Below are 25,336 nucleotides of genomic sequence, written 5' to 3'. Positions count from 1 at the left end.
TCCGGAGTAACCCTCTTGTTTATTTTTTTATTAACCGAGTTTTATATTGTAAGTCAGATTTTTTCGTCTGATTCTATATATATATAACTTGGTGGATAGAGTATTTTAGAGAAGCGCAATTTTACCGTATCTATACCTATGTCCTGAAAAATCTTCATCTTAGTTACGGAAACTTATGGTATGGTATTTTCGAACACTTTTTGGGACAAGATTTGATTTCGTATATATTCCATCCAGAATAACCCGAAATGCCTGGTGTTAAATGTTGTTTCTTTCTAATATATAGATATTATACAAAAATGTCGGTAAACAAAAACGCGTTTCAACATAATTTTTAGTTTGACAATTGTTTAAGAATAACGCAATAAGACAGTAGCCAAAATGTGTAGGATTTTTTAAAATATATTTTATTGCAAATTAATCTTTTCAATAAATACCGTTTACATATTACAAATATAAAATATGGGACTTTTTTGCATACGAAAGTTTAAATAATTATGTTATACATTTTCAGTAAGCTATAATTGAAAAACCAAGCGTACGAATCGATTATTAAAGACAAGTACGAAAGGAACGCGACAGCAGTATCCAGCGACGCCATTTCTCACGTCCTATCGGACTAGGCTCTAATTAATCGTTGACAAATTGCCAACGGCTAGTTTTTGTGTAATTACCCCTTAATGCCGCCATTTTGATTTCACCATGTTCGAAATTTAAACGGCGCAGGTTTGCCAACGTGATGTAATGACAGATTCAATGGTCATTCATTAACGGAATTTCTATTCCTTACGATGTATTTTTTTAAGTTTTTTTTCTTGACGTGAAACTAATACGCGTAATTATCTCAAGAAAGTGCTTAGTCCCGGACTAATAATCAACTCCCATTTTATACGACGGCAAAATACCACGGCAATTGCTCATTCGACCACTTAACAAAAAGCCAGCATTCGACGCAAACAGACAATTGACTGGACAAAAACAAGACGCCTCTTATTTCTTCTTCTATAGGTACTGTAATTAATTTGTCGATTAGTAAAAAATGCGTCCCAACTCCCGAGTTTCTACGTTGCTTTTAATTCCCTACATGTACCGGACATGCCGCGTTTTTATTTAGAAAAACGCCTCTGTAAACTCAAGCGGTTTTGGCTTAAAGAACCTGCATCCAATCCATAATTGTTAAAATAAAACTGCGGTTATAAGAATCCTTTTGAAAAACGTCTCAGCAAACTCGAACGATTCAAAGGCTTCAACTTTTAAAAATAAAACACAATCGGGAAAGTGAACACAATTCAAAAATGGAATTCGCACAATGAGCGACGCCGGAACTCGCCGATGCCGCCCGACTGCGCCCGAATGCTTCCGAAAATTGTCGCGAGGGCGGCACAGGAAGATGTAATGATGTTTGTCAAATGGAAAATGAGATAGGGAAATGTAGCGACTGCCTGAATTTGCGACCTTTTCGCTGACGCAATTTACCCCCGCTTACGTTTCAACCTAATACTTCATTATACCGTAACTGTCGATAAAAAATGTACAGATTACGCTAAACGGTTACTGTATTTAAGAAAATAATTAAATGCTCTAATAAGCTATGCCCTTTTCAAGGAATGTTGACATTTAATTAAAGAGAGCCGCTCCATTCTTACAAGTTGAATTAAGCGGTTAAGATACGGCGAGATATGTGATATTAAATGGTCAGATTAGCTTTACTATGCCGACCACCGCGGCAGTTTTACATCACTATACAAGACCGGAGTCTTTTTTCTTTTTAATCTACTTATGATTTTAATTTAAAACACGCTTGAGGAATAGGCAAAAACGCCTCTAACCATAACAATTTTCTTTTTGGCTTAAAGTACTCCCAACCAGCCCATAATTGTTTTATTTTAGTAAGACTTTTAAAGACAGAGGACTTTGCTTTTTAATGACAATAAAGAGTTTACAAGGACTTTCATTTAAGCTCACGAAAACTTCATTCGCTACTCGTATTATTATATCCGAACAAGCAGATTCGATATTCAAATATTCGCAAAACGTTGACGTTCCATATTCAAACATCCAACGCTCATCATAAATCTCTACTCAGCTGATGTTCGAAATTCGAAACAGCGTCGCTATCGTACCGTTGGAGGTCGGCGTGCGGTGCTCAGATAAAATAAATGGATGCTGTGAAAAATGATGACGCCCCGGCGCGGAAAGACATCTGAAAGGGGTCGCTACCTCCACTGGGTCAAAATGCTTTTTGTGTTTTCCTTTACAGCAATGCTTGGAGATATTTATTGTTGAACTAATTTGTCTGAAATCTAAAATAGGCCCTTGAGGTATTGTACCAAGGATGCTATCAAGCCTTTGTTTTGTTATTTTAAAACACTTCATTTAAAGTAAATATATCTATTACGGGGCAATTTCACACGCTTTCTTGAGTTTTTTCCCATTGTCTCCTGGGGCGTCCGTCCCGAAGTTACCAGGGTCGTAAAGACCCGAAGAGGTCGCTTAATACACCGTTAAGTGGTCCGGATCTCCAGCGTCACGCCACTCCGCGCCGACCACTCTTATTTATTTAGAAATTGTTTTAGGGCCCCCCAAGTTTTTCTACAATGTAGTAATTTAAATGTAGTAAAAAAACCTTACGTAAATTTACTTATTAAATATATTTTTGTTAATTGATGGATCATTTTATTCTTCCATTACCCAACTATCGATATCGATAAAAAAATGTTTCTAACTCTAGCAAGATTGTGTCTTTTGTTTTGCCGCGAAAATTCCGGGCTCTGGTGGTGCAGTATAAAAGTTAAAATAAAATAAAACAGCAAACCACGGTTACCCTCAGACAACCATCACGTTTACGTTGGACCCTATTGAGCGCACTAACAATAAATTGTGGTATTTTCTATAAAAAGGGACCTTATTGTCGATGCCGCTTACGCCATTATAAACGATGCTCCGATATAAATACAATGCCCCGCGACGATGTGCGGTGTAAGCGCCATCGACAATAAGGTCCCTTTTCATAGAAAATGCCACAATTGACGACGCCGTTTGTGAACGGCGGACTCTTACAATTTGCCTGCGACATATCCATTTTGAAAGAATTTGTACAAAAATTAATGTGAACGAATCTGCAACATACCTATTACTAGAGTAGCATAAATATGTACCTCATGGAGAAAGCAAACAGCAAAACCCACTTACCTGTGAAAAAAAGGGAATTAATTAACATTACAAAAGAAGCTGCCTTTTAATTTATTTATACAGAAAGGTTCTTAATTAAAATTAATATTTACAAGACGAAAAAGGAACACGGAAGAAAATATTTGAAAGCCCGCGTACCATGGAATTTGAGGTGACATTGATATCACTATAATATAATTTTTTTGAAGTAAAACTTCTTTAGAGGGTAGATTTTTTTCTGACGGAAAAATGCTCAGTAGTGAAACACGCACAATATGACACAAGAGTACACACATCAAATTGACAACATAGTGATAAACGTCAAAGAAGTTTTACTTCAATCGCGCGTAAAGATTACACGCACACTTTTTTTATCGTCTTTAAATAACTAGATTTTCATTTAAAATTACGCAGCAGAGCATTCTAAATTAATAACTTGTAAGTAATTACAAATAATCCACCCAAATTGTAATGTTTTATGGAAATGTCAAACAACACATAATCGCCGGTTTGGGGTGAAGATAGCTCGGTACGGGGGCAGAGTAAAGGGTCCAGAAATAAGGGCCTTTCAGGGACTCCCCGAGTTATCTCGGGTAGTACCATCGTAAAAATAAAGGTTTACTAGCCCGTAAAGAAAATTAAAATGAATTATTTTGACGAGTGTAAGGGGTTTTTTGAGGCTTAGCCCCCTCTTTATGAGGTAGAGGTGAATTGTTATGGCGTCATGAACCGTAATTGTTTTCCTTGTGTTTAATTCAAGCTTGTTTTTGGCGTGATTATTCTTCGGTAACTGGCGGGATGCGCCTCGTAAAATTAGGGTTATGCTGGTAAGCCTGGTTATGGCATGTTTGCCGGTTATTGGTTGATTTGAATGGCGTGTTATAGTTTATGCTAATTCCTAATCTATTAAAATTTAGTGAGCTGTTTCTATTCATTGCCAATGCCGTGTCGTTGCGTTTATTATAAGGGGGTTTTCAGAAGAAATGGTGCCATTTTTTATTCCGAAAAACCATCAACTTTTGGGTTATTTAGACTCAGAATGACGAGTACTATTAAATGAGACAAGCAAAGTGTCCCCAGTTTTTCATACAAATTTTGGGTGTCAGTTTTGTAACGGTCCATACAAAATGTATGCGAAAATGCGTTACAAAACTGTCATTTTTTTTCCTTTTTAAGTCGATAGTTCTCGTGATTCTGAGTAGAAATAATCCAAAAGTTGATTGATTTTCGAAAAAAAGTAAATGGTGTAGGTACTTTTAAGTGAAAATGCCCATAAATCTAACTAGGAGCCTAATTCAGATTTTTCAACTTGTTACGGTTTTGATCTTTGATACGACCTTGACGATCGCTCACGCTGATTGGCTCATGAGAAATGAATTGAAAGTCATGCATATTAAGACGCCAATAACCATGATTATCGTCAAGGTCGGTCTTTACATCTTAACACCCATACAACCATTTTCGGTCGCCGTTACGACTCAACTGTGTCGACACCGTTTTTTCCGGTCACAATTCCGGTCGCATTGTCGTCGCCGTTATGACACCGCTACCAGAAATGGGAAGAGTCGACACAGTTTTCTTTCGGTCACAATGTATCGGAACAGTTTGGTAACGCAGTGTATAAAAAATGTTTTGTCACTTTGTGACCGAAAAGTGTACATACGGCTACCACACTTAGTTACTGAAACAATTCTGGTCGCATTGTGTACACACTGTCACCACACTAAGTAACCAAAACTGAACACAGTCGCAAAGTTACAACACCGTTACGGCATATCTGACATTTAGTTACTACTTGGATGATTTCTGCGACCGGTATGATTATAAGGGCAAATCGAATGTCGAGTACAAAATTACCTTTTATTCTTACTACAAAGCTTGTGGTCCTGGGTTCGAAATCCAGTATGAACAATTTTTGTGACTAAGCGCCACTTGCACCGGTTAAACCTGGAGTTACCATGGTTGCCAGTACAATTTGACACTGGGTTAACGGTTTAACCGGTTAACCCCGGGTTAGTGAATGGTGCAAGTGGGCATAAGCATTTAAGTTAAGAATGTATCCCTGTCTTTCTACCTATACTTATACGTAGTTCAAGCCTTTTACGGCGCTTCGTCGCCTTACATTCGCCCTAAATATTTGAAATTCAAACGTCAAGAAATATTTTACGAACGATTTCCGAACATGTTAACAACAAAAGCCGCCTTTCATAGTAATTTTATTGATAAATCCCCAATAAAACCTATAAAAACCGAATAAACACCGAAAAAAATCAACTAGGATCGCAGAAACGCAAGAAATGTCCCATTGACGCCGAAAATGGGCCGATACGCATCTCGGCTAAAAATTCAGACGATTACGGCGCAGAATGCGAGTTTTATCGCAGCCAGAGCCATCTCGTGGTGATTTCTGGAGGGTCTGGTCGTTGAGGGATCAGGGAAAGTAATTTTAAAATTGGTGCGTTTATTTGTGGATGAAGGGTATAAAGCTTAGTTGTGTTTAATTTAGAAATCTTGGGGAAATTTGTAAATATGAAATTATTGTTGCTTTACAAAAACACAATTCTTTTAGCTTTCATCGTCATTTAAAGAGCATAAACATGTCGCAAATATGGCCTTAGAATAATAGACCATTTCTTCAACCAAAAACGTCACTTTTGGCACTGACAGATCAGTATCACACATCGGAAACAGATCGAATAACTGAAACTCGAATTGTCCCGTAAATCCATACCGTAAAATAACCCCAGTGTAATCCGTCCTAACACCTACGAAATGCTACGGCGTAACAATCGTAGCATCGTAGCGGTATCTGCCATCTACGAGCTTCCTATGGGGCCCTGGTGTTTCAGATGCCATTGCTGTACCGTTTCTATGGTAATTTCATGGTGTATGCGATATATGTGGGAAAGGGTGTTCAAGTATCAGTCTAAAGGGGCCCCATGACTATCAGTCCGCCGGACGATATCGGCCTGTCAGTTGTTCGGAACTGTCAAATTTTTTTTCTAACTGACAGGCCGATATTGTCCGGCGGACAGATAGTCAGGGCCCCTTTACATGTTCAAGCGATTTCCAATTGTCAGAAATATTTGAATACCGAACTCAGCAGAAAAGTTTTTAATGTCACAGTATGTACACTGTTCTTAGATTTGAATATATTTTTTTGATTGTTTTTTTTTGTTAAGCCCAAGGTAATAATCAATAAAAATATATATTAAATAAATATTTAGCCAAGGAAAGGAAACTACTTAAATCATTAATGTTTAGTTGAAGTGCTTTTATACAACATAATTTTCATTGCACAAAATTCATCGATTGTATTTTATATCACATCGGTGGTAAACAAGCATACAATTCACTTGATGGTAAGCTATTCCATAGCCTATAGAAGCTTGCAACTCCACAATTGTCATGTACTCGTTGCTGATCATTTAAAATCCTGTACTTTTTAGGGTTCCGTACCCAAAGGGTAAAAACGGGACCCTATTACTAAGACTCCGCTGTCCGTCTGTCTGTCACCAGGCTGTATCTCATGAACCGTGATAGCTAGACAGTTAAAATTTTCACAGATGATGTATTTCTGTTGCCGCTATAACAACAAATACTAAACTCGCACTTGGCCGGTTTTTTCTAGACAACTTTCGATTCGAGTACTCAAAGTAACCGAATGTAAAATTCCATTTAAAACCGAAATAAATTTAAATTCATATAAACTAAACGAACTGAGACTTGAGACCCACTAAATGTATACAAAAATCCAGGGGTATTAAACCTAAGTGTCGTTCGCGAGTTTTACGGGGCAGGGATCGTAAACCGCGGGCCGTGATTCCTGATGGACAATTTGAGAGTTGCAGGGGCGCTCAGGGCTGGTTCACATTTACAACTACCGACTTTATCGCCGAAATATCTTGAAAAAACTGTTACTTGAATTTAAACTTTATTTTGTAAGCGTCAACGTGGTATTTTGAAATTGGAAGGTTAGAGACATTGGGAGAGTAAGTGTATTTTTTTTTGTTTTACGTTTCTTTTGTGAGATGTAAATGTGTTTATAACCTATTTTAGGATCTTATACTTATGGATGTTTTATCAAGATGGGTTTGTGATGATGGGAATTGCTACGGTATTTTTAGGGTTCCGTACCCAAAGGGTAAAAACGGGACCCTATTACTAAGACTCCTCTGTCCGTCTGTCTGTCATCAGGTTGTATCTCATCAACCGTGATAGCTAGACAGTTGAAATTTTCACAGATGATGTATTTTGATTGCCGCTATAAGAACAAATACTTAAAAGTACGGAACCCGATGGGCGATTCCGACTCGCACTTGTCTGGTTTTTTTTATCTAATCTTATCACTATAGGTAGGTAGATTTATAGTATGTGCTTTTATTATAAAATTTTAAGAACGAGGTATCATCAAGTAAATCGATCAGGTTTTAGAACTAAATTATATTTAACTAATTTTGTGTAATCGTATAGAAATAGCGTACTTTAATAGCGATAATAAATGTATTTCGTCCTTATAATAACTGAATTATGCATAAATAACTATTATATTATAGTATGTCTTTACCCCATCACGGAAAAATTGTGTTATGGACATTTGGACGGCGTGCGCGGAGCCGAAGTCAACACGTAGAGGCCCTTTTCACACTTTGAAGAAATTTAAGGGGTACACCGAGCGGATGCTTTTCCTGCCCGTGTCATATTATTATATAAATATCAAATCATCATTTTTTTTTAATAGTTAGTAAAAATCATGCCCCGTGTACAGCGACCTGCGGTGTCAGCATGGTTGCACTTTTATCACCTGTCACTATGCCTGTCACTTTCGCACTTACATACTTGTTAGAACGTGACAGGCATGGTGACAGGCGATAAAAGTGCTACCGTGCTAAGCCCGCAAAAGCTGTCAAAATTAATTGCTGACGCAAATGTTTTTACAGCGAATCTAAAGGTTGTTTACTTGGCGAGTAAAGTGTACCCTCCTCATAAGAATGCACTCCAGTTAACACTTTATTGTTACGTTATGAGTGATGCGGACCCGTCTGAGGTTGGGTCGAGTTCAAGCGGTTTTATCTGTCATCCGCTTACGCCTATGCGACTCAGATGATCTGACGTCAAGTCTACAAGGTATGCATATGCATCAGACGGTTGTTGCCTTGTTGGCAGTAGGTTCAGCTTTAAGCAATCGCTAACGTTTATGCGACGTTAGCGACCAACGGCGTTGGCAATAGCGTCCGCAAGCGATTAAACTCGATATGTATGAATATATGTTTGCATGCACTGGCATGCACAATGTGCATTAAATGTTTGTTTCTCTGTTTATAGCTAGTCTGTTAGCCTTGAAAAGCGATTTTAGCTTACATATGTCAGTATGAAGAATTAATTTCTGTTTGAATCAATGGTCAACTCCTTATACGTGGCTAGAAGCAAGTTTCACTTTGTTTCCAAAACGTCGATAAACGATGACTTACTAAAGCGTAATGAAACTACATTACGACCATTTTTTTTCAAATAAAAATTAAATTACGGCCGTGGGAATTACTAAACGGGCATTTTCATTTACAATTTTTATCCGCATTTCTTCGCCTATAAAAACGCCAGTGCAAAAAGTATCTTCCCCGCTAGCAGACGGCTTAACCCTCTCCGTTTACGAGCTACGTTTTACGGCCTGCAAATTACACATTGGGACAGGTCGGGTCTTTTAAGGTCTTGTAGCTACTAACAGATGCTCGACATACTCGTCATGGCACGGGGAAATGTGGAAGGTGTTTTACGTGTCAACTTATATGTATAAACTAGCGACCCGCCCGGTTACGCACGGGTGCAATGCTGATGTATTATACATATAAACCTTCCTCTTGAATCACTCTATCTACTAAAAAAACCGCATCAAAATCCGTTGCGTAGTTTTAGAGATCTAAGCATACAAGGGACAGACATCTATCCAGACAGCAGGAAGCGACTTTGTTTTATACTATGTAAAAGAGTAAAAAACATTGATCGAAATATGTATACTGATCGCCACAAATTGTCGTTTGATACAAATAAACATTCATTCATTCATTCACATTAAATATAGGTAGAAGTTAACCAAAGAGAAGACCAAACTAAAGCAAAGAGTCATGAAGCGCAATATTCTTGGCGTGAAAAGTATTGATCGGATCTTATGTCTCCGGAATTAAGATTTTCATTCAATGGGCAAGCCGTTGGACTCTATTTTACCTACAACATCGAAATGTACACAGTTTTGACAATAAAGGAATCTTATCTTATCTGAAACTCTACGCGCCAAAACAGGCATTATGGACGTTGGGGTCAAAACCGCCAGGCTAACGGCCCGGCCACGACATCGTGCGGCGGCGGCAGCGGCGAGCGGCGGCCAGCCAGCGAGACACAGCGATTGGACCTTTCGTTCCCACCTATGGCCGCCGCTCGCCGCTGCCGCCGCCGCGCGATGTCGTGGCCGGGCCGTAAAGTGGGACTGGGCAGGCCATGTACGACATGTGCACCCACAGAGGTGAGCTAAACTAGCCACGGAGTGGGTGCCACAAGGCCAAAACGTAAACGCCGCGAAGTGGTCGGCCTAAGAGGAGATGGCGGGACGACCTGCCCGCGGAGCATTGTTCCCTTATCACTAAGTCCGTCACTTTCGCACTTACATACTTGTTAGAACATGACAGGCATGGTGATAAGCGTACCGTGCTACGACCCCTGGACGCATTTCTCAGCAACTGGACGGATACTGCAAATAATCGGGAAGATTGGAAGTCTAGGGAGGAGGTTTTTGTTCAGCACTGGGGCACTTTACAGGCTTAAAAGTCTCATAAGTTCGTCTGGTAAATAATTAACCAGTTAAGCATTCGATAATCCGCTTTTAGGTTCTGTGTTTGAATGTAACTTCACTAAATTGAAGGTATATCGAGTATCTTGTGTGCGTGTTTAGTGTGATCCTGCCTAAGCCTACTAATCTCAACTTGACGTGTTTGGTTCCGGCTGTATCCAAGTTTGGGAATTTGTATCTTGTCCTGTTTTAAGTACAAATTCTGAAATTATATAAGTTTTGTTTCGGCACTTACCTATTCTAGTGATATGGTAAAGATAATGAAGCTGAAGAAAAACATGATTTTATGTTTTTCTCATGTCGTGTTTTTGAGGTCCGGGTAATACGATTATTTTAAAGTATTTTGGATCAATAGTCGGATCACAGTATAATTTTTTACTTGTTTTTTAAAGTAAATATTGTTTATTGTTTTTATTGCTTAATAAAAATGTGTCATATTTAGGTACTTATAGGTAGTTTTGGTACTGGCTTCAGTAAAATGTCTATAAGTACTTAAATGTAAATGTGAACAATAACTAGTTTTTATCCAAATATTTACAAAAAAAAATTAAAAACGTGTAGAGTCAGCATTAGATTTATGTATTAAGTGGGCAATATACTTATTTAAATAAAACTACTAAGTTGTGTTACTTTTTAGGGTTCCGTACCCAAAGGGTAAAAACGGGACCCTATTAAGACTCCGCTGTCCGTCTGTCTGTCTGTCACCAGGCTGTATCTCATGAACCGTGATAGCTTAGACAGTTGAAATTTTCACAGATGATGTATTTCTGTTGCCGCTATAACAACAAATACTAAAAAGTACAGAACCCTCGGTGCGCGAGTCCGACTCGCACTTGGCCGGTTTTTACAGTGTGTTAACAGTAGCTATGTATTACGTGTGCACATAACGAACACATCACCCGCTTAGTTACTTCTGTCTGTACCTTCCCTGAATTCTGTTCTATCTCCCAGGCTATTGTAGGAGCCAATTCCACGGGAGATGGGCCCATTGTCCTGCAAGGGCTATTCCGAAGTAATTGATAGTGTATTGTACTTTGATATAGTATTGGCCAGTTTGTTACTATGATGGTTGCATGGAAATTAGGTTTGATATGTGAAGTGGCTGTATTGTCCATCGTTAGATGTCGAAGCGGAGTACATACGTTATAGATAGATAATTAACCTATTATGTATAGCAAATCCGTGCATGTGGAAATCCGTGGTCTCTGCCTACCCCTCGGGGAAATAGGCGTGATTATATGTATGTGTATGTATGTATGAATGTATAGCATAATTTGAAATTCTTGGGATTAAGAAGCCGAACGGATAGAAAGAGTGAGAATTAATACTACTTATCTACCTTTTGTATAATCATATGGTTCAACTGATTGAAAGTAGTCGTCGCAGTAACTCCAAGAGGTGTCACATGCACATTGCCGACCCGACTCGTGATTTTCAACATCTAAAAATACTAAATAAACTTATGCATTCTTTTAAGCGCGTTAAGTGTCTATATATTTGTCAACTCTTCGAAAATAGGCCAAATAGAAAAAAGACAGTGGAGTAATTGTAGCATATTTTTTGGAAAACTTGAATTTAATTAGACAAAATAACGGGGGGATATCTCTACTATCAGCAAAACACTCCGATAATTCGAAAATAGAATCACGAGGGATGAATATAAATTTAAAATGTCCCTCCTTATCAATTACAAGTACCAGGGCCCCAACAATGAGAAGAGACGTTTCCTTATTCCTATTCTTTGCCGAATTTGCATCTTCATACAATCACAATTAGGGGCGCGCTCATTAATTCGACAGGGTCCCAGAGGCGGAACGCCTACAGTCGTTTCAATTTGATAAAGGCAAGATACAACCTTGTCGTATAATAACGGCGTTTGCATCAATGTTATGTGCTAACTAACCGTTACATTCAATATTGGATTGGAATTGTGTCCTAAGAGAAAAGGAGAATAAATTAAGGTAGAATATACGGCCCTATTTTCTCAGTGTCTATACAATGTTTATGAGTAGCGAAAACGTATGATGGTCCTTAAATAAGGTGCACCGAAAATCTAAGTCAAGGTCACTATTATAAATATAAAGACACGGCAAAGTTGTGGACAGCCTTTAAACTTTCGTTCGGCACTATCTTTTATTTTTTCACGATTGAAAAAATCGCCATAACAAGACAAAAAAGGGAAAAAACATTCGACCCGCCGTTTAGTTCCAAACTCGGCTCGTCAAAATAGTGGATCCTCAGAAGCTTTGACAACCTTACTCGCCATTATGATTTTCTAACTCAATGATGAGATGAGAGTACTATGTCTCTATGATTAGTATACGAATCCTAAAACTCATAAAACTAATGATACAATAATTAACCACAAAATACCCCAAAATGCACATCTTATGCAAATAGTTAATTTAGAGATACGATACCAGAATAACATAAATCGACGGTAGCATTAATAAAATATTTACACTGTTATAGCTCTCAGGAGAGAGCAATCATCTAGGGATCTCTGACATTGCTTACCAACCCTATGTGCATTTGAAAAGTAACAGAAAATTCAACTTTACTGCAATAACATAAGGTTAGTAATTGAATGAAATTTCTAATGCACTTAGGCGAGGTATCTAATGTTCTAAATGCTGTAGATCTGGACACCTGTTTATACAAGGGACCAACCCTTCCTTAATGGTTTTAGTGTTAGTAAAAATGTTTAACTCAGAATTAATATTTCAAGTGTTTGACCGGGTGTGAATCCTTGATTTAGGTGTAATAGGATTTTAAAAGGGTTGGAATTTGTTTGATGAAATTTGTATGAGGTGAAATTGAAATTTTTGGATTTATTGTTTTTGAGGGGGAAAATTTGCGCTTTTTACATGCCATTTAATAGTTTTGAAATTAAAAGGAACACTGTGATATAATAGTAAAAAAGACCACTCAATATAAAAGCGTGCATAAATAATTAGTTACAATAAGAAAGGTGAACCACATTCGTTTTAATTCATAATTACCGTCCAAGTGCGAGTCGGACTCGCGCACGAAGGGTTCCGTACCATTACGGAAAAAAACAGCAAAAAAATCACGTTTGTTGTACGGGAGCCCCATTTAAATATTCATATTATTCTGTTTTTAGTATTTGTTGTTATAGCGGCAACAGAAATACATCATCTGTGAAAATTTCAACTGTCTAGCTGTCACGGTTCATGAGATACAGCCTGGTGACAGACAGACAGACGGACAGCGGAGTCTTAGTAATAGGGTCCCGTTTTTACCCTTTGGGTACGGAACCCTAAAAATGGACAATAAAGAAGCCTGATTTAGTTTACATAACTATGTTTTGTCTTTATGAAACAAAGACAAATGCGAAAGTACGAGTAACAGTAAAAACACTGTATGTAAATACAGTGAAAGTTAAAGCTACTCAAGGCTTTTATCAATAACGGTTGTGATGCTGATTATATCAATACTTTCCACATTAGAAGATTGACACCATGGAGTCATAATTACCAGTTTAATGGTATAGCGGGACCACAGACGAAAGGAGACAAAGCCTCCGGTGACCTCTGACCCCGTCACTCAATCTCTATATTCGTGAGGTCTTTAATGTGCCTTTAGATGCGGTAAGCGCTTTTGGTGTATTTTAGACAAGCAAATAATTTGAGTCGAGTTGTAACCGGAGGTATTAATGTCTTAAAATATTCTGGTTTTAATTGTTGTCGATACTTTACTCTGTAGACATGCATTTTTAGGGTTGTTTGGTTGCCAGAGTTTCATACAATTTCTATTGTTCCAAGCCTATATTTGTAGTGGAACATTTTACATTAATTAAAGGAACTTTCCAGTTTGAGATGTTTCACTGGTAAGCTCAGTGGGTAGAGAATCGAGCCATGAGTTGCACTAGAAAAAACAATTTTCACTTTCAATACTGATTTCACTTATGCGAACTTCTATGCAATATGCGTGTTCGGGGATTGTAATCTTTTTAATATGAGGGTATGCCGTTTCGGAGCAAATTCGGAGGTAGATTTAACACCTCTGACTGTCAATCACTTCGGCTCGGGCGCGGCCTGCAACGCATGTTCCTCTGTGTGTTAATATTTCCAAAATGAGGTATTTCGGTGGTGTTTGCGAACAATTACCAACAATTGAAAATATTTAGTATAATTTAGTTTTAGTTTTAGACTTAGGTAGATTAATTACTAGCGCACGCAACTCTGTAAACTGGATCTTGCTACTGTTTATTTTACTTTTCTGTCCATAATCTTGTGTAGAAATGGCATCTCTCCTCCCTAGCAATAAATTGTAACTAAATCTTCTAATCCTTCTGTGCACACATGCTTAGAGTTATAGTCTAGATCTGAACTGTATGCTAATATTGTATTAATTTCTGAAATTGTCTGTAACTTGTTTTGTGAGCCAAATAAAAAAAAAAAAAAAAAATAGTTTACAAGGCGTGTGTGACGACCTCTCAAGGCCCTGGAAGTGCTAGCTAGCTGAAGAAGGACCAGGATCCCCGAAAATCATCGGCGTGTGCTCAAGGTTAGTGGCTATCCCATATTGGTTGATTGCAATGCCTGTCCAATGTTTTTAATACGCTAGGGAACCTAGGACCAGCTGAGTTATCGAAGGGTTCATAAATACGTGAACAATGCGAGTAATTTTTATTATTGATATATCTGATGGTTTTCGGTGGCTAAACGAAAACATTCTACATAATCTCAATTCGCCATGTTATCTTTCTGTTCAGCAATAGGATTTTGCTTACCACTGATGAGATTAATATCTTCAAATCAGGGATCATAATTTCTAAGTCAATACATTAACAACTGATACCACATCCATATCAAACCGGTTCATATATTTCTATACATCGTACGGCTTCGCCTGCAGCAATGTCCGAATCATTAAAGTATAATGGGCGTCTAACATAATAATATTATCTGTACGTGTATACGCTGACAATGAGCTGAGTTCATTAACTTTGTATCAAGATTTATTGACGGTGCTGTTCCTGGTAGGTGAATATGATCCAACATCCTGGTAGTTATATTAACTGTTACATACCTAGAGTATATACATATTGCATCTCGTATCTATAGGTTAGTACATACATCGAATCTGGAATTGCAAGTTGCTTTAGCAAGATTTCAATACGTACGCACCTAACACGTACATTTATATTTACATACCAGCTCACCAAACGAAAACCAAAAATTGGCAATAATTCGTGTATAAGCGTATATTGTATAAAATAACATACTAAAAGTACGGGGGGGTGAAGCTAACGGGGGGGGTTTAAGATCCCTTTTTATAATTTTTTGTAAATAACTGGTAAACGGTGGATCATAGCAAAAATAGTCTTATACGTAAATAATCTGTATTAAATTTCCTACAAAATAGATATACAGGTTGTCCCAAAAATAGCACGTCAAACTGAAACAGGACAGGTAGGACACCCTAATATTAGAAATTAAGTGAAAAAACAGCCTGCATACCTCGTGATTGAAAATGGAGACCTAAGTTCTCCGAAACATGTCGCGCGAGTGACTAAAAATACGTGAGATAAACCGTTAAATATGGCATTAAGATCTATTTTTTTCAATTTTTGTGGGTTTACAGTCAGCATCCGAATATAGTTTATTTATTTTATTTATTGAAAACACATTTACATGACATTACAGTGTAAAACGAATGCGCCATGAAAGTTAATTACATTAACTAATGTTACATTAATTTAATGTTAGTATGACTCACGACAGCTTCAATAGGGAATATTACGCGAAACTGCGTAGGTGGCGCCACTACCACAATCTGAGGGTCTATCGCGACGCAAGAAAATCGAAATTGCGTTATTTGACATCTCTGTTACTCTTGCATATTTGAGCCATAGAGAGGCGGATAGCGAGGTTTCGGTTTCGCGTTTCCCGGTAGGTCCTCTGTAAACAAACCGCCTCCAATGTCATATTTTACTATCTCTGAAAACTTGTCAAAAACCTGTTAAAGGTACAGTATGTATGTTACTTTATGGTTTGCTAAAAAGGCTAGTGCTGCACTCTGGTGGCAGGTTACAGGTATTAGGTCCATTGATAGTGACCAGAAGCTATATATTTGTAATAAGAATAAGAAAGATCCCTAAAATCACCGGTTATTGAAGTGGTATCATTGAAGCCATCGAGTGAGAGCCACTCGAGTCAAAAGCTACTTATGACACTTCCGGTCAATAGACACTAATTACAATAATATTATCTTTATGATATTTAGAAATCAGCATGGAGATTAAGATACTGAGAAGTTTAATTGTGTCTCTATGACTTGCGGTTTAGCTTTACCTAACATTTTTTTACATAGTTTTGAGTTTCGTCATCCGCTCTCCAGTTTTAAATTGTAGGTACACATTTTTAACCTTACACCATTTCGTTAATACAAGTAATTAACATTAAATATTCATTCAAGATTAAATAGGTTTTCAATCGGCGATTGGTTCAAAATAAAATAAAGAAATCATACAAAAAGATCTTTTAAAGGTTGGTTTAAAGCGAACACAGTTGCAGCAATGCACTTTTTGTCACTTGCAACAAAAAGGCGCAACCTACACGCAAATTCACTCATACCCTCGATTTCCCTAAACAGATAAAATCTCTATGGTCGAAAAAAAAGGCGCGAATCGAAGTCGGCCATTTTAGGGCTGACAGTATCGTGGGCCATACCTCGCGCATTTTATGATTCTGCCGCGACACCCACACGGGCTTATATGGAGATTCAGACCGTTTGAGTGGTAATTTACTACTGTAATGCCGGCCTTGGTACTTATAGGTTTAAGTGGGTAAAATTAATAATAATATCGACGTATCGAATCGGTAATTCGCTGCGAGATATGTTTAAGTGACATTTAAGTATTCATGTTATAATCAATAGGCAGATTTTAATATTTATACACGCAAGATGACCGAACAGTGCGAAGTCTTGCAGTTTTATTAATCCTAAATGGTTTCTGTTTCTACTACCCTGTTAAAAACATGTACATCTGCATCTGTTACATCGATGTAATCATTATACTATATAGGTAGGCCTTGTTAAAATAATCTTTATTCCAAACAAATTGTACATGAGACATGACACATAAATAAAATGCAAGAAGGACACAAAGCTCTTTAGAATACTTTAGGTCAACTCTTGGCCCGCCGAAATCTATACTGAAATTACCGAAATTTTTCTCGTAAAAAGTGAATAATAAAATGTATGAAACGGGCTCTACTGCCGAGTCTCTAGAGAATATCTTCAACTATTATTATTATTTTTTATTTATTTATTTAAGGTTTACCAACAATTGTTGACATCGATACATTAATAATGTACTAAGCTAAAACATGTAAGGAGTGGTGTCACAATTACTTACAGGTAAACACCGCATGCATAACAAATATAAGTAAACAACTATAGTAATACCTAAATTTAAACTTATTTTCTAATTATTATTATAGAAACATACAGAAATGACCGCGAGGGATTTTAGAAGGCCATCTGGGCCCACTGCAAAAGCTAATCTGACTTTACTGACAATTTCCACGCAAAAAAAACTAAAATCTAAACTAACTCAAATAAGAAAAAACCGGAGTCGGACTCGCGTTCCAAGGGTTCCGTACATTACACAATTTAAACAATGTATTTTTTATGTGAAACGTGAGTGCAATGTCTAAAAAACCCGTAGGGGTCAGATCAAAAACTAAGTAATTAAGTCCGACTAACGCTTGACTGCAATTTCTAATAGATTTTCCTGTAATGTATAGGTAAATATCTATTGTGTGATTTTTTTTCAAAATTTTAGACACAGTAGTTTCGGAGATAAAGGGGGGAATGGTCATTTTTTGCCTATTATCTTGAATAACTTCTAAATTGTTTATGCTAAAATTATTAAAAAAATATATTTGAGATTCTCACAATGAGCTCTTTCATTTGATATATAACATGATATAGTTTGAAAAACTTTATTTTTTAATTTTCTCATTTACCCCCCAAAAGTGGCCCCCACGTTGAAAATTCATTTGTTTACGTTACATGTCCGTCTTTGGGTCACAAACTTACATATGTGTACCAAATTTCAACTTAATTGGTCCAGTAGTTTCGGCGAAAATAGGCTGTGACAGACGGACAGACAGACGCACGAGTGATCCTATAAGGGTTCCGTTTTTTCCTTTTGAGGTACGGAACCCTAACAATACTAAACTAATATTGCTTTTTAGTGCCAAGTCAAACAAAACCTCTAGAACATCTTCAACTATTATATAAACATACAGGAATCGGGTCTGATGGCGCGCCGCGCTCATTACCAGGCGCACTAAATGCCATCGCCTTGGTCGTAAACAGCGCGTTTTACGCGAGCCAATGATCACCTCAAGCATTTTAACTGACCCGGGAATAGATGGCATTTGACAATATGCAACGCTATCGTTTGAAGACGTTATTGATGTAGGTGAAGTGGAAAGTGACATTAGACAGGCGTAGATTTAAGAGGAGTTTGAAGGAGAATGTTCCATTGCTACGATTCTGTTGTTGAGGTCTTATTTTTCTGATTGTCCTATAAATGTCATCCAACTTATGTGATTGGAGGTAATGTATATCTCATATATGACTTTATTACAATGTGCCCTTTGGATTAAACCTCATGTCTGTGTATGATAAACTCTAAAAGACGTATGCCACTTGATTGTGAAAACCCACGCCATTTTATCACAAAAATACGACAGAAAAGTCTTTAAAAACGTAATAACAAATTGCCAAACACCAGGCTATCATGATCGAATAAGATGTCGAACTGTCACTTATCACATTTTATAGATCCGGTCGCGTGTCACGTTGTCCCGAAACCGCGCGCTCCGCGGGGAGCAACTTTTCCGTACATTTTAGTTACCTTGGCAAACATAACCTGGTAGTAATTTACGATGCAAGCATTTGCATATTACGAGGTGTTTTTGACATTCATTGCAATTAATATTTGCTGTCATATTGAAATACGAGTAATTTGCTAATATCTTCTAGTTCTCCATCGGGCAACTTGTATAATGTTTATGAGTAAATTGCGTAGTATAATCCAGATAATACTTATTGGAATTCGTTTTTAGAAAACGCCAATAGAAACCTAAATAATGTATGGAAATGATAAAGTCACTTTTTGTACCATTTTTCATCTGCATGGCATTTCTCGATGATCGATTGTTAACTTTCGAATTTAAACCGTCGTGAAACATATTGACATTAAGCTAATTTTACGGTTGAACATGTTTTTTAGTCAGTCGCGCAACATGTTTTAGAGAGCCCAGGTCTCCATTGTTATTGTCAACTTGCTACGGCTCTGGGAGATTTTTCCCTTTTCCTACAAAGTCGTGAAGGAAACATTGCAATGCTTAATTTCTAAGACTCACCAATTATTTACTTGTAGTATCGTTAACCCTGTGTCCTGTGCTAGCTGCTTCTTTTGGTCTTCTGAGGGGTACGGATGCTGCAACAAAACAAAGAACCATATAACTCCAAATCTACATTCATAAAATTGTGGTACAGCAAGGACAATATACGATTAATATTGCCAAAACAAATATTTATTTAGTCTTCTGTCTTTCTACCACATTATCTGTATAAATCCTGTAATGTGTATTTAAAAAAAAACCGGGCAGGTGCGAGTCGGACTCGCGCACGAAGGGTTCCGTATCATTATGCAAAAAACGGCAAAAAAAACCAAGTTTGTTGTATGGAAGCCTCACTTAAATATTTATTTTATTCGTTTTTAGTATTTGTTGTTATAGCGGCAACAGAAATTCATTATCTGTGAAAATTTCAACTGTCTAGCTATACGGTTCATTAGATACAGCCTCGTGACGGTCGGACAGACAGACGGACGAACAGTGGAGTCTTAGTAATAGGGTCCCGTTTTTACCCTTTGCGTATGGAACCCTAAAAACAGTACACACAAATATACATAGTACAATAGGACCTTATGCCTTTTGTAATAAGGTTTAGGAACTGGTAAATACTCCTTTTTAGGGTTCCGTACCCAAAGGGTAAAAACGGGACCCTATTACTAAGACTTCGCTGTCCGTCTGTCTGTCTGTCTCTCCGTCTATCACCAGGCTGTATCTCATGAACCGTGATAGCTAGACAGTTGAAATTTTCACAGATGGTGTATTTCTGTTGCCGCTATAACAACAAATACTAAAAACAGAATAAAATGAATATTTAAGGGGGGCTCCCATACAACAAACGTGATTTTTTCCCGTTTTTTGCGTAATGGTACGGAACCCTTCGTGCGCGAGTCCGACTCGCACTTGGCCGGTTTTTAATAATGTTTTTAAAGCAGGGCAATGTCGTCGACATATGACAGTAATTCACGAATTATCCTTGACGATAAATGATAAAAAGAGTCCCCAATACGATTGTATCGTTGGCGATAAAATTAAAACCACAAACCCTGTGATAAACACAAACATTTTTAGGCATTTTGAGAGAATCCGACAATCCGTGGGAACATTAAAAAGGACAATAAAACCCGGGTCGGATTTAGCGCGAGACTTAAGTGTAAACAAATGCGATCTAATGCACTAATTACAGAAACCTTTTTCAACACTGTTAAAAAGTTAGAATCGCACTCAATGTCTAATGAGCTAATTGAATTGAGATCGGGATGCAAATTGGATTGGATGTGAGTGCAGTTGGTTCTGGGGAATCCGGCTTGATTACATTTTGTTTTTGCAAGTTTGGTGAGCAAATAGATTTGTAACGAATAGTTTTTAGAGGGTGAGAACATGTTCATTGTTATGAGCTGTTTTAGGAATCGGTTTCTTAAATCGAATAAAAACTCACTTTGCCAGTTTGGGTTGTGTCACGCTATGTGCTGGACCAATTGAATTGGTTGTAAATTGTAACTACTCGTACAATACCCGGTAATGTAACGAAACTCGCATGCGAGTCCTCGCACAGTCTATTTGAGCTTATGGTTGTTTTTAAAACTGGTTTCAATCATGAAAACCTGATAAAACATGAAACCTGCTGTTGATGATTTTAAACTTGTATTCTTATTATTTATTGAAAAATACATTTAAAAAAAAAACAAAACAAATACATGAAAAGTACATCGGCAGATTTGAAGAAAAAGCAGTGAACCTTCAAATAAAGTAATAAATGAACCCAACGAAGGTTTAAAAAATTGCAGTAAGCCTTTCACTTATCGTATGTTAAAACTTTCTCCAAAATTTATATTTATGTGGAAACATTTACGGTCCTGAGTCATGGATGGTTTTGTGTTCCCATATCTTCAACATGATGACGGAAACATTCATAAAATTACTTTATTTTCGTGTGTGTTATCATACTAATATGATGAAAAATTATTTCGAAAACTAGACCAAATTGATATTTTGAATAAATAAAATTCCCTTGCGTAAAACATAATGTGTCATTTACAAGATCAGTGGACAACCCTTTGACAAACAGTATATTAGTGAATATCCCTAAAACACCTTTATTGTTAGTTGGCGCACCGGCGGGAATCGAACCGCGTTAATAATTTATACACACGTGACTGGGTTCTACTAGGGTCGCATGAAATAGACGGTCTCTGGAGCCCGCAAAAAGCTGAGGTATTCCATTCGCCTACCAAATACGGGCGAGACGAAGGCAACGCATTTAAGGCATGATATTACATATCCTATGGAAAGCCGCTAGATTTTGGAGACCATGGCTTAAGATTTACTCTTTTTTTTCACATTTTATAATGTTCCATAAGTATGTAAAAATGAAATTTTCATTTCGACTTGCTTATGCGTTGGCATGGTCGCCATGTGATGTGAGGGATTCAATCTAGGTATGATTTGTGTTTTACTTACGTAAGTAGGGACAAAGCTATTTGTTATAATGAGATAACGATATTCATCTCTCATTCTGTAGTATAGCTGTGTCCCTACTTAGGTAAGTAAAACTTACAAGTGTATCTTGGGCCTTAGTTTTACATATTCGGATATTTCATTCTTTATCCACGGAATGTAAAGACATTGTTTGTAGGGAATTATGATGTATACCACTACAGTTATGTTAGATGAATGTCACGTTATACTAGTTTGCTTTAAAAACTAAATAGCTCTCGCTACAATAGAAACAGTTAAGAAATACTTCTATAACTCACCAAGCGCCTCGCCAAACTTAACCATTATAAGTGTCACCTGTTTCCACATAGTTATCACAGTTCTCGAGTTCCACGTAAACTGGTTTTGAGTGGTAACATAGTGTGGTAAAAACAGCATCACTATTAATTGTCCATCGATGGATCTTATGCCTTTCGTAATAAGGTTTACAGTGTCAGTTAACAGTGTGGGCGATGGTACTAGACTAGTATAGTTCGGAGTTAGGTTAGTACTCACAATTTTGCGGGACGGCGAAAGTTAGTTCAGAATAGTGAATAACTTTTGGCTTTAGTAATTTAGGGTGCTATTATAATTACATACGTGTCCTTTCAACTGCGCTAACCGACTAACCGACGGCGGGATAAGTTATTTTAGGCGATGTACAGTCAGTGTTTACTTTACATTGATTGAACATTTCATACCGTATTGACAACCAAATTAACTTCAGCTCTAAATGGCTCAACAATTAAAGTCCGCGACTGTACCTATTGTTTTTACAGTAAATCACACCTATAATATTAAACTTATAGCTTTTCGACTCCATTTAATTTGGACATTATTGAGTCTTTTAAAATCATCTCTTCTGCTACCCAAAGATTGTCTGGAAGAGATCGCTTTTTAGCGATAAGAACGCCTGTTGTTACCTGTTTTTCTTTTTAGTTTTACATATATGTACAATGTATAATTTTGGTGCAATAAAGAATATTTACTTACTTACTTCTTCTATCAAAATGAAATGTATGCAAACTACCCATTTTTAAATTTTGTAATGGAAATAAAGGTTACTTCATACATACAAGATGGCGTATTATCTTGTAAAGTGAGTTAGACACTGCCTGAAGGGTGAGACCCTTCACTTTGATGCTATTTGATTATTTTTATTCTACTAACCCCGTAAACTAGGTGATAAAAAGCCCAAAAGACTCATAGCCCATATATTCCACGATACGACTCTTTTCTTTTAGCACAGACTTAAAAACATCATACAGCTTTATCCACAAAACAGCCGTTACAACAATTGGAAAGGAAAATCAGTTTAAATTTAGGATTTTAGAATTTTTAGATTTTTTTACATTTAAGTAGAATTTGTTTTCTAACGATTGTCATGGCTATTACACTATTACAGTGTTGCCAGATGGTCACGATTCACATTTTTCCTGATTTTTAGCCCTCGTGTGTGCGCGACTTTTGATTTGGCCGTACTTGACTGGTTTTCTTTTTATTTTATAATGCAACAAAAGATTGACTTTTTGGCCTTGCATTATACCTAAATGTGTTGCTGTTATCCTATTCTCTTGGAGCATGTTTTTTTCATACATAAGTACCTATTAGTAGCTCGTCCTATCGTCCTGCGTCCTATATCATTCCTTTCCAATACACTTCCTTGGTTTACCTTTTGTGCTAATACAATATTTTAATAAAATTAAGAGGTCTCCATAAATTGAGCAGTATGTAAAATAACCATATCCAGCGATCGGCGGGCGCAGAGGTCGCTAGATGCGCCGATAGCTGCGCCCGCGCAATTGATACGTCAACCGCCATTGTGTGCCGTTTGTGACTTTTAACGTCGAAATTTGTTTTCATATGGACTTAAAAGAAATTTTTAGACACTCGCGCGATATGTTTTTCGGAGATCGTAGGTCATTTATACTATAGTTCCATTTTTAGGTCGAGCAAGTGACTAAAAATACGAGAGATTAACCGCATTTTTTAAAACATTTTTTTTTAATTTATTGAATAAGGAAACAAATTACAGTTTTTTAAATTAATACACGACCCATCGTAGGCAAAACCTTAAGGAAGTTTGTGTGCCGATGCGGAGTTCAAGAATAATATAAAGAAAAACAATATTATATCCTAATATCTGGGAGACCGAGCTTTACTCGGAAAACATATAATAACTCAAAAATGCGCGTTTACAATCGATTTTTCGCCCCCGAAAACCCCCATATTGCAAATTTCATCGAAATCGTTAGAGCCGTTTCCGAGATCCCCGAAATATATATAGATAGATAGATAGATATATACAAGAATTGCTCGTTTAAAGGTGTAAGATATCTTATCATAAGTTTGATTCTTACTATACATAGCTTGTGTCGTAATTGCGCCTTAAAAAACAAAAATATCAAAAAAAGCAAAACACACCGACACAGATATTGACAATATTAATCTGTGTTGAAAAAATCATTGCTCTAGCTTCAAAAACCACGGAGGAAACAGTCGAGTACGTTTGTATGGAGAAATGACCACTCCTGTTGGCTCTTAATGATTTGAAATTACTCGCAATACGACTCGCTTCTTTAGTGTATGATATTTATTTCAGTTGATAATCTAGAAACGCTTGAAAAAAAAGCGTTAGTTGTGAAATACCAATACATATATTTGTATGTAGTAGTAGAAATAAATAAATCTGAACTAAAACTAAATTCAATCTAAAATCGATTTAAAAACCCGACGGCATTATACGGTAAAACGAAGTGGCTTTAGGAAATTTTGGGGTCATTTTGATAGTTTCAAAACGGCCACAAAATTATCATTATTCGTAATTTACTGAAACTGTTCATGTAACTAGTTAGATTACTAAGTACTGTAAAAAAAATCGCGCATAAATTATGGCTTAAAAATTGAAATGTCAAAGTCGCCCCTGCATTTTAAAGCCATCCCGATTTACGGTACCGAATAAAATGATGCATGTAAGACTACTAATTGTATTGTAAGATTGTTAAAAATCTGGCACTTTTCATACTCTCCAGTAAAGAATCAAGACGTTACTTGTACCCCCGTATTTACATATTCTTATTTCCCGCACCCCATAGATTTAGGTGCCAGCAAATGGATTGTTTTCTCCACATACCGAAATAAAATTTATGGTCTGCTCTTTTTACCCCGCGGCTCGCTCGTGCGCTTTTCCCATTTCGATTTATTGCAAACTTATGCCGGGATAATCGAGATTTTAATGTAACGGCAGATTTATACCGGTATTGCTTTTCGAAATTTGATATCTCAATAGTTGCGAGAAATTAAAAATGGGCTAAGTGCGAGTCGGACTCGCGCACGAAAGGTTCCGTACCATTACGCAAAAAACGGCAAAAAAATCACGTTTGTTGTATGGGAGCCCCACTTAAATAGTTATTTTATTCTGTTTTTAGTATTTGTTGTTATAGCG

The 25,336-nt window shown here is 37.1% G+C and overlaps 1 protein-coding gene across 1 annotated transcript in view; it reads right to left on the bottom strand.

Moving 5' to 3' along the window:
* The window catches only part of LOC134748148 (homeobox protein homothorax), a 333,582-nt gene that overhangs the window by 55,253 nt on the left and 252,993 nt on the right, over positions 1 to 25,336 (bottom strand). Inside the window, exon 11 of the mRNA XM_063682855.1 lies at positions 19,423 to 19,499. Within this exon, the coding sequence (XP_063538925.1) occupies positions 19,423 to 19,499 (77 nt within the window). The remainder of the gene's footprint in view (positions 1 to 19,422; positions 19,500 to 25,336) is intronic.

Source organism: Cydia strobilella, chromosome 16 (assembly GCF_947568885.1).
Source record: "Cydia strobilella chromosome 16, ilCydStro3.1, whole genome shotgun sequence".
Lineage (NCBI taxonomy): Eukaryota > Metazoa > Arthropoda > Insecta > Lepidoptera > Tortricidae > Cydia > Cydia strobilella.
This window is presented reverse-complemented; position numbering and strand designations above follow the sequence as displayed.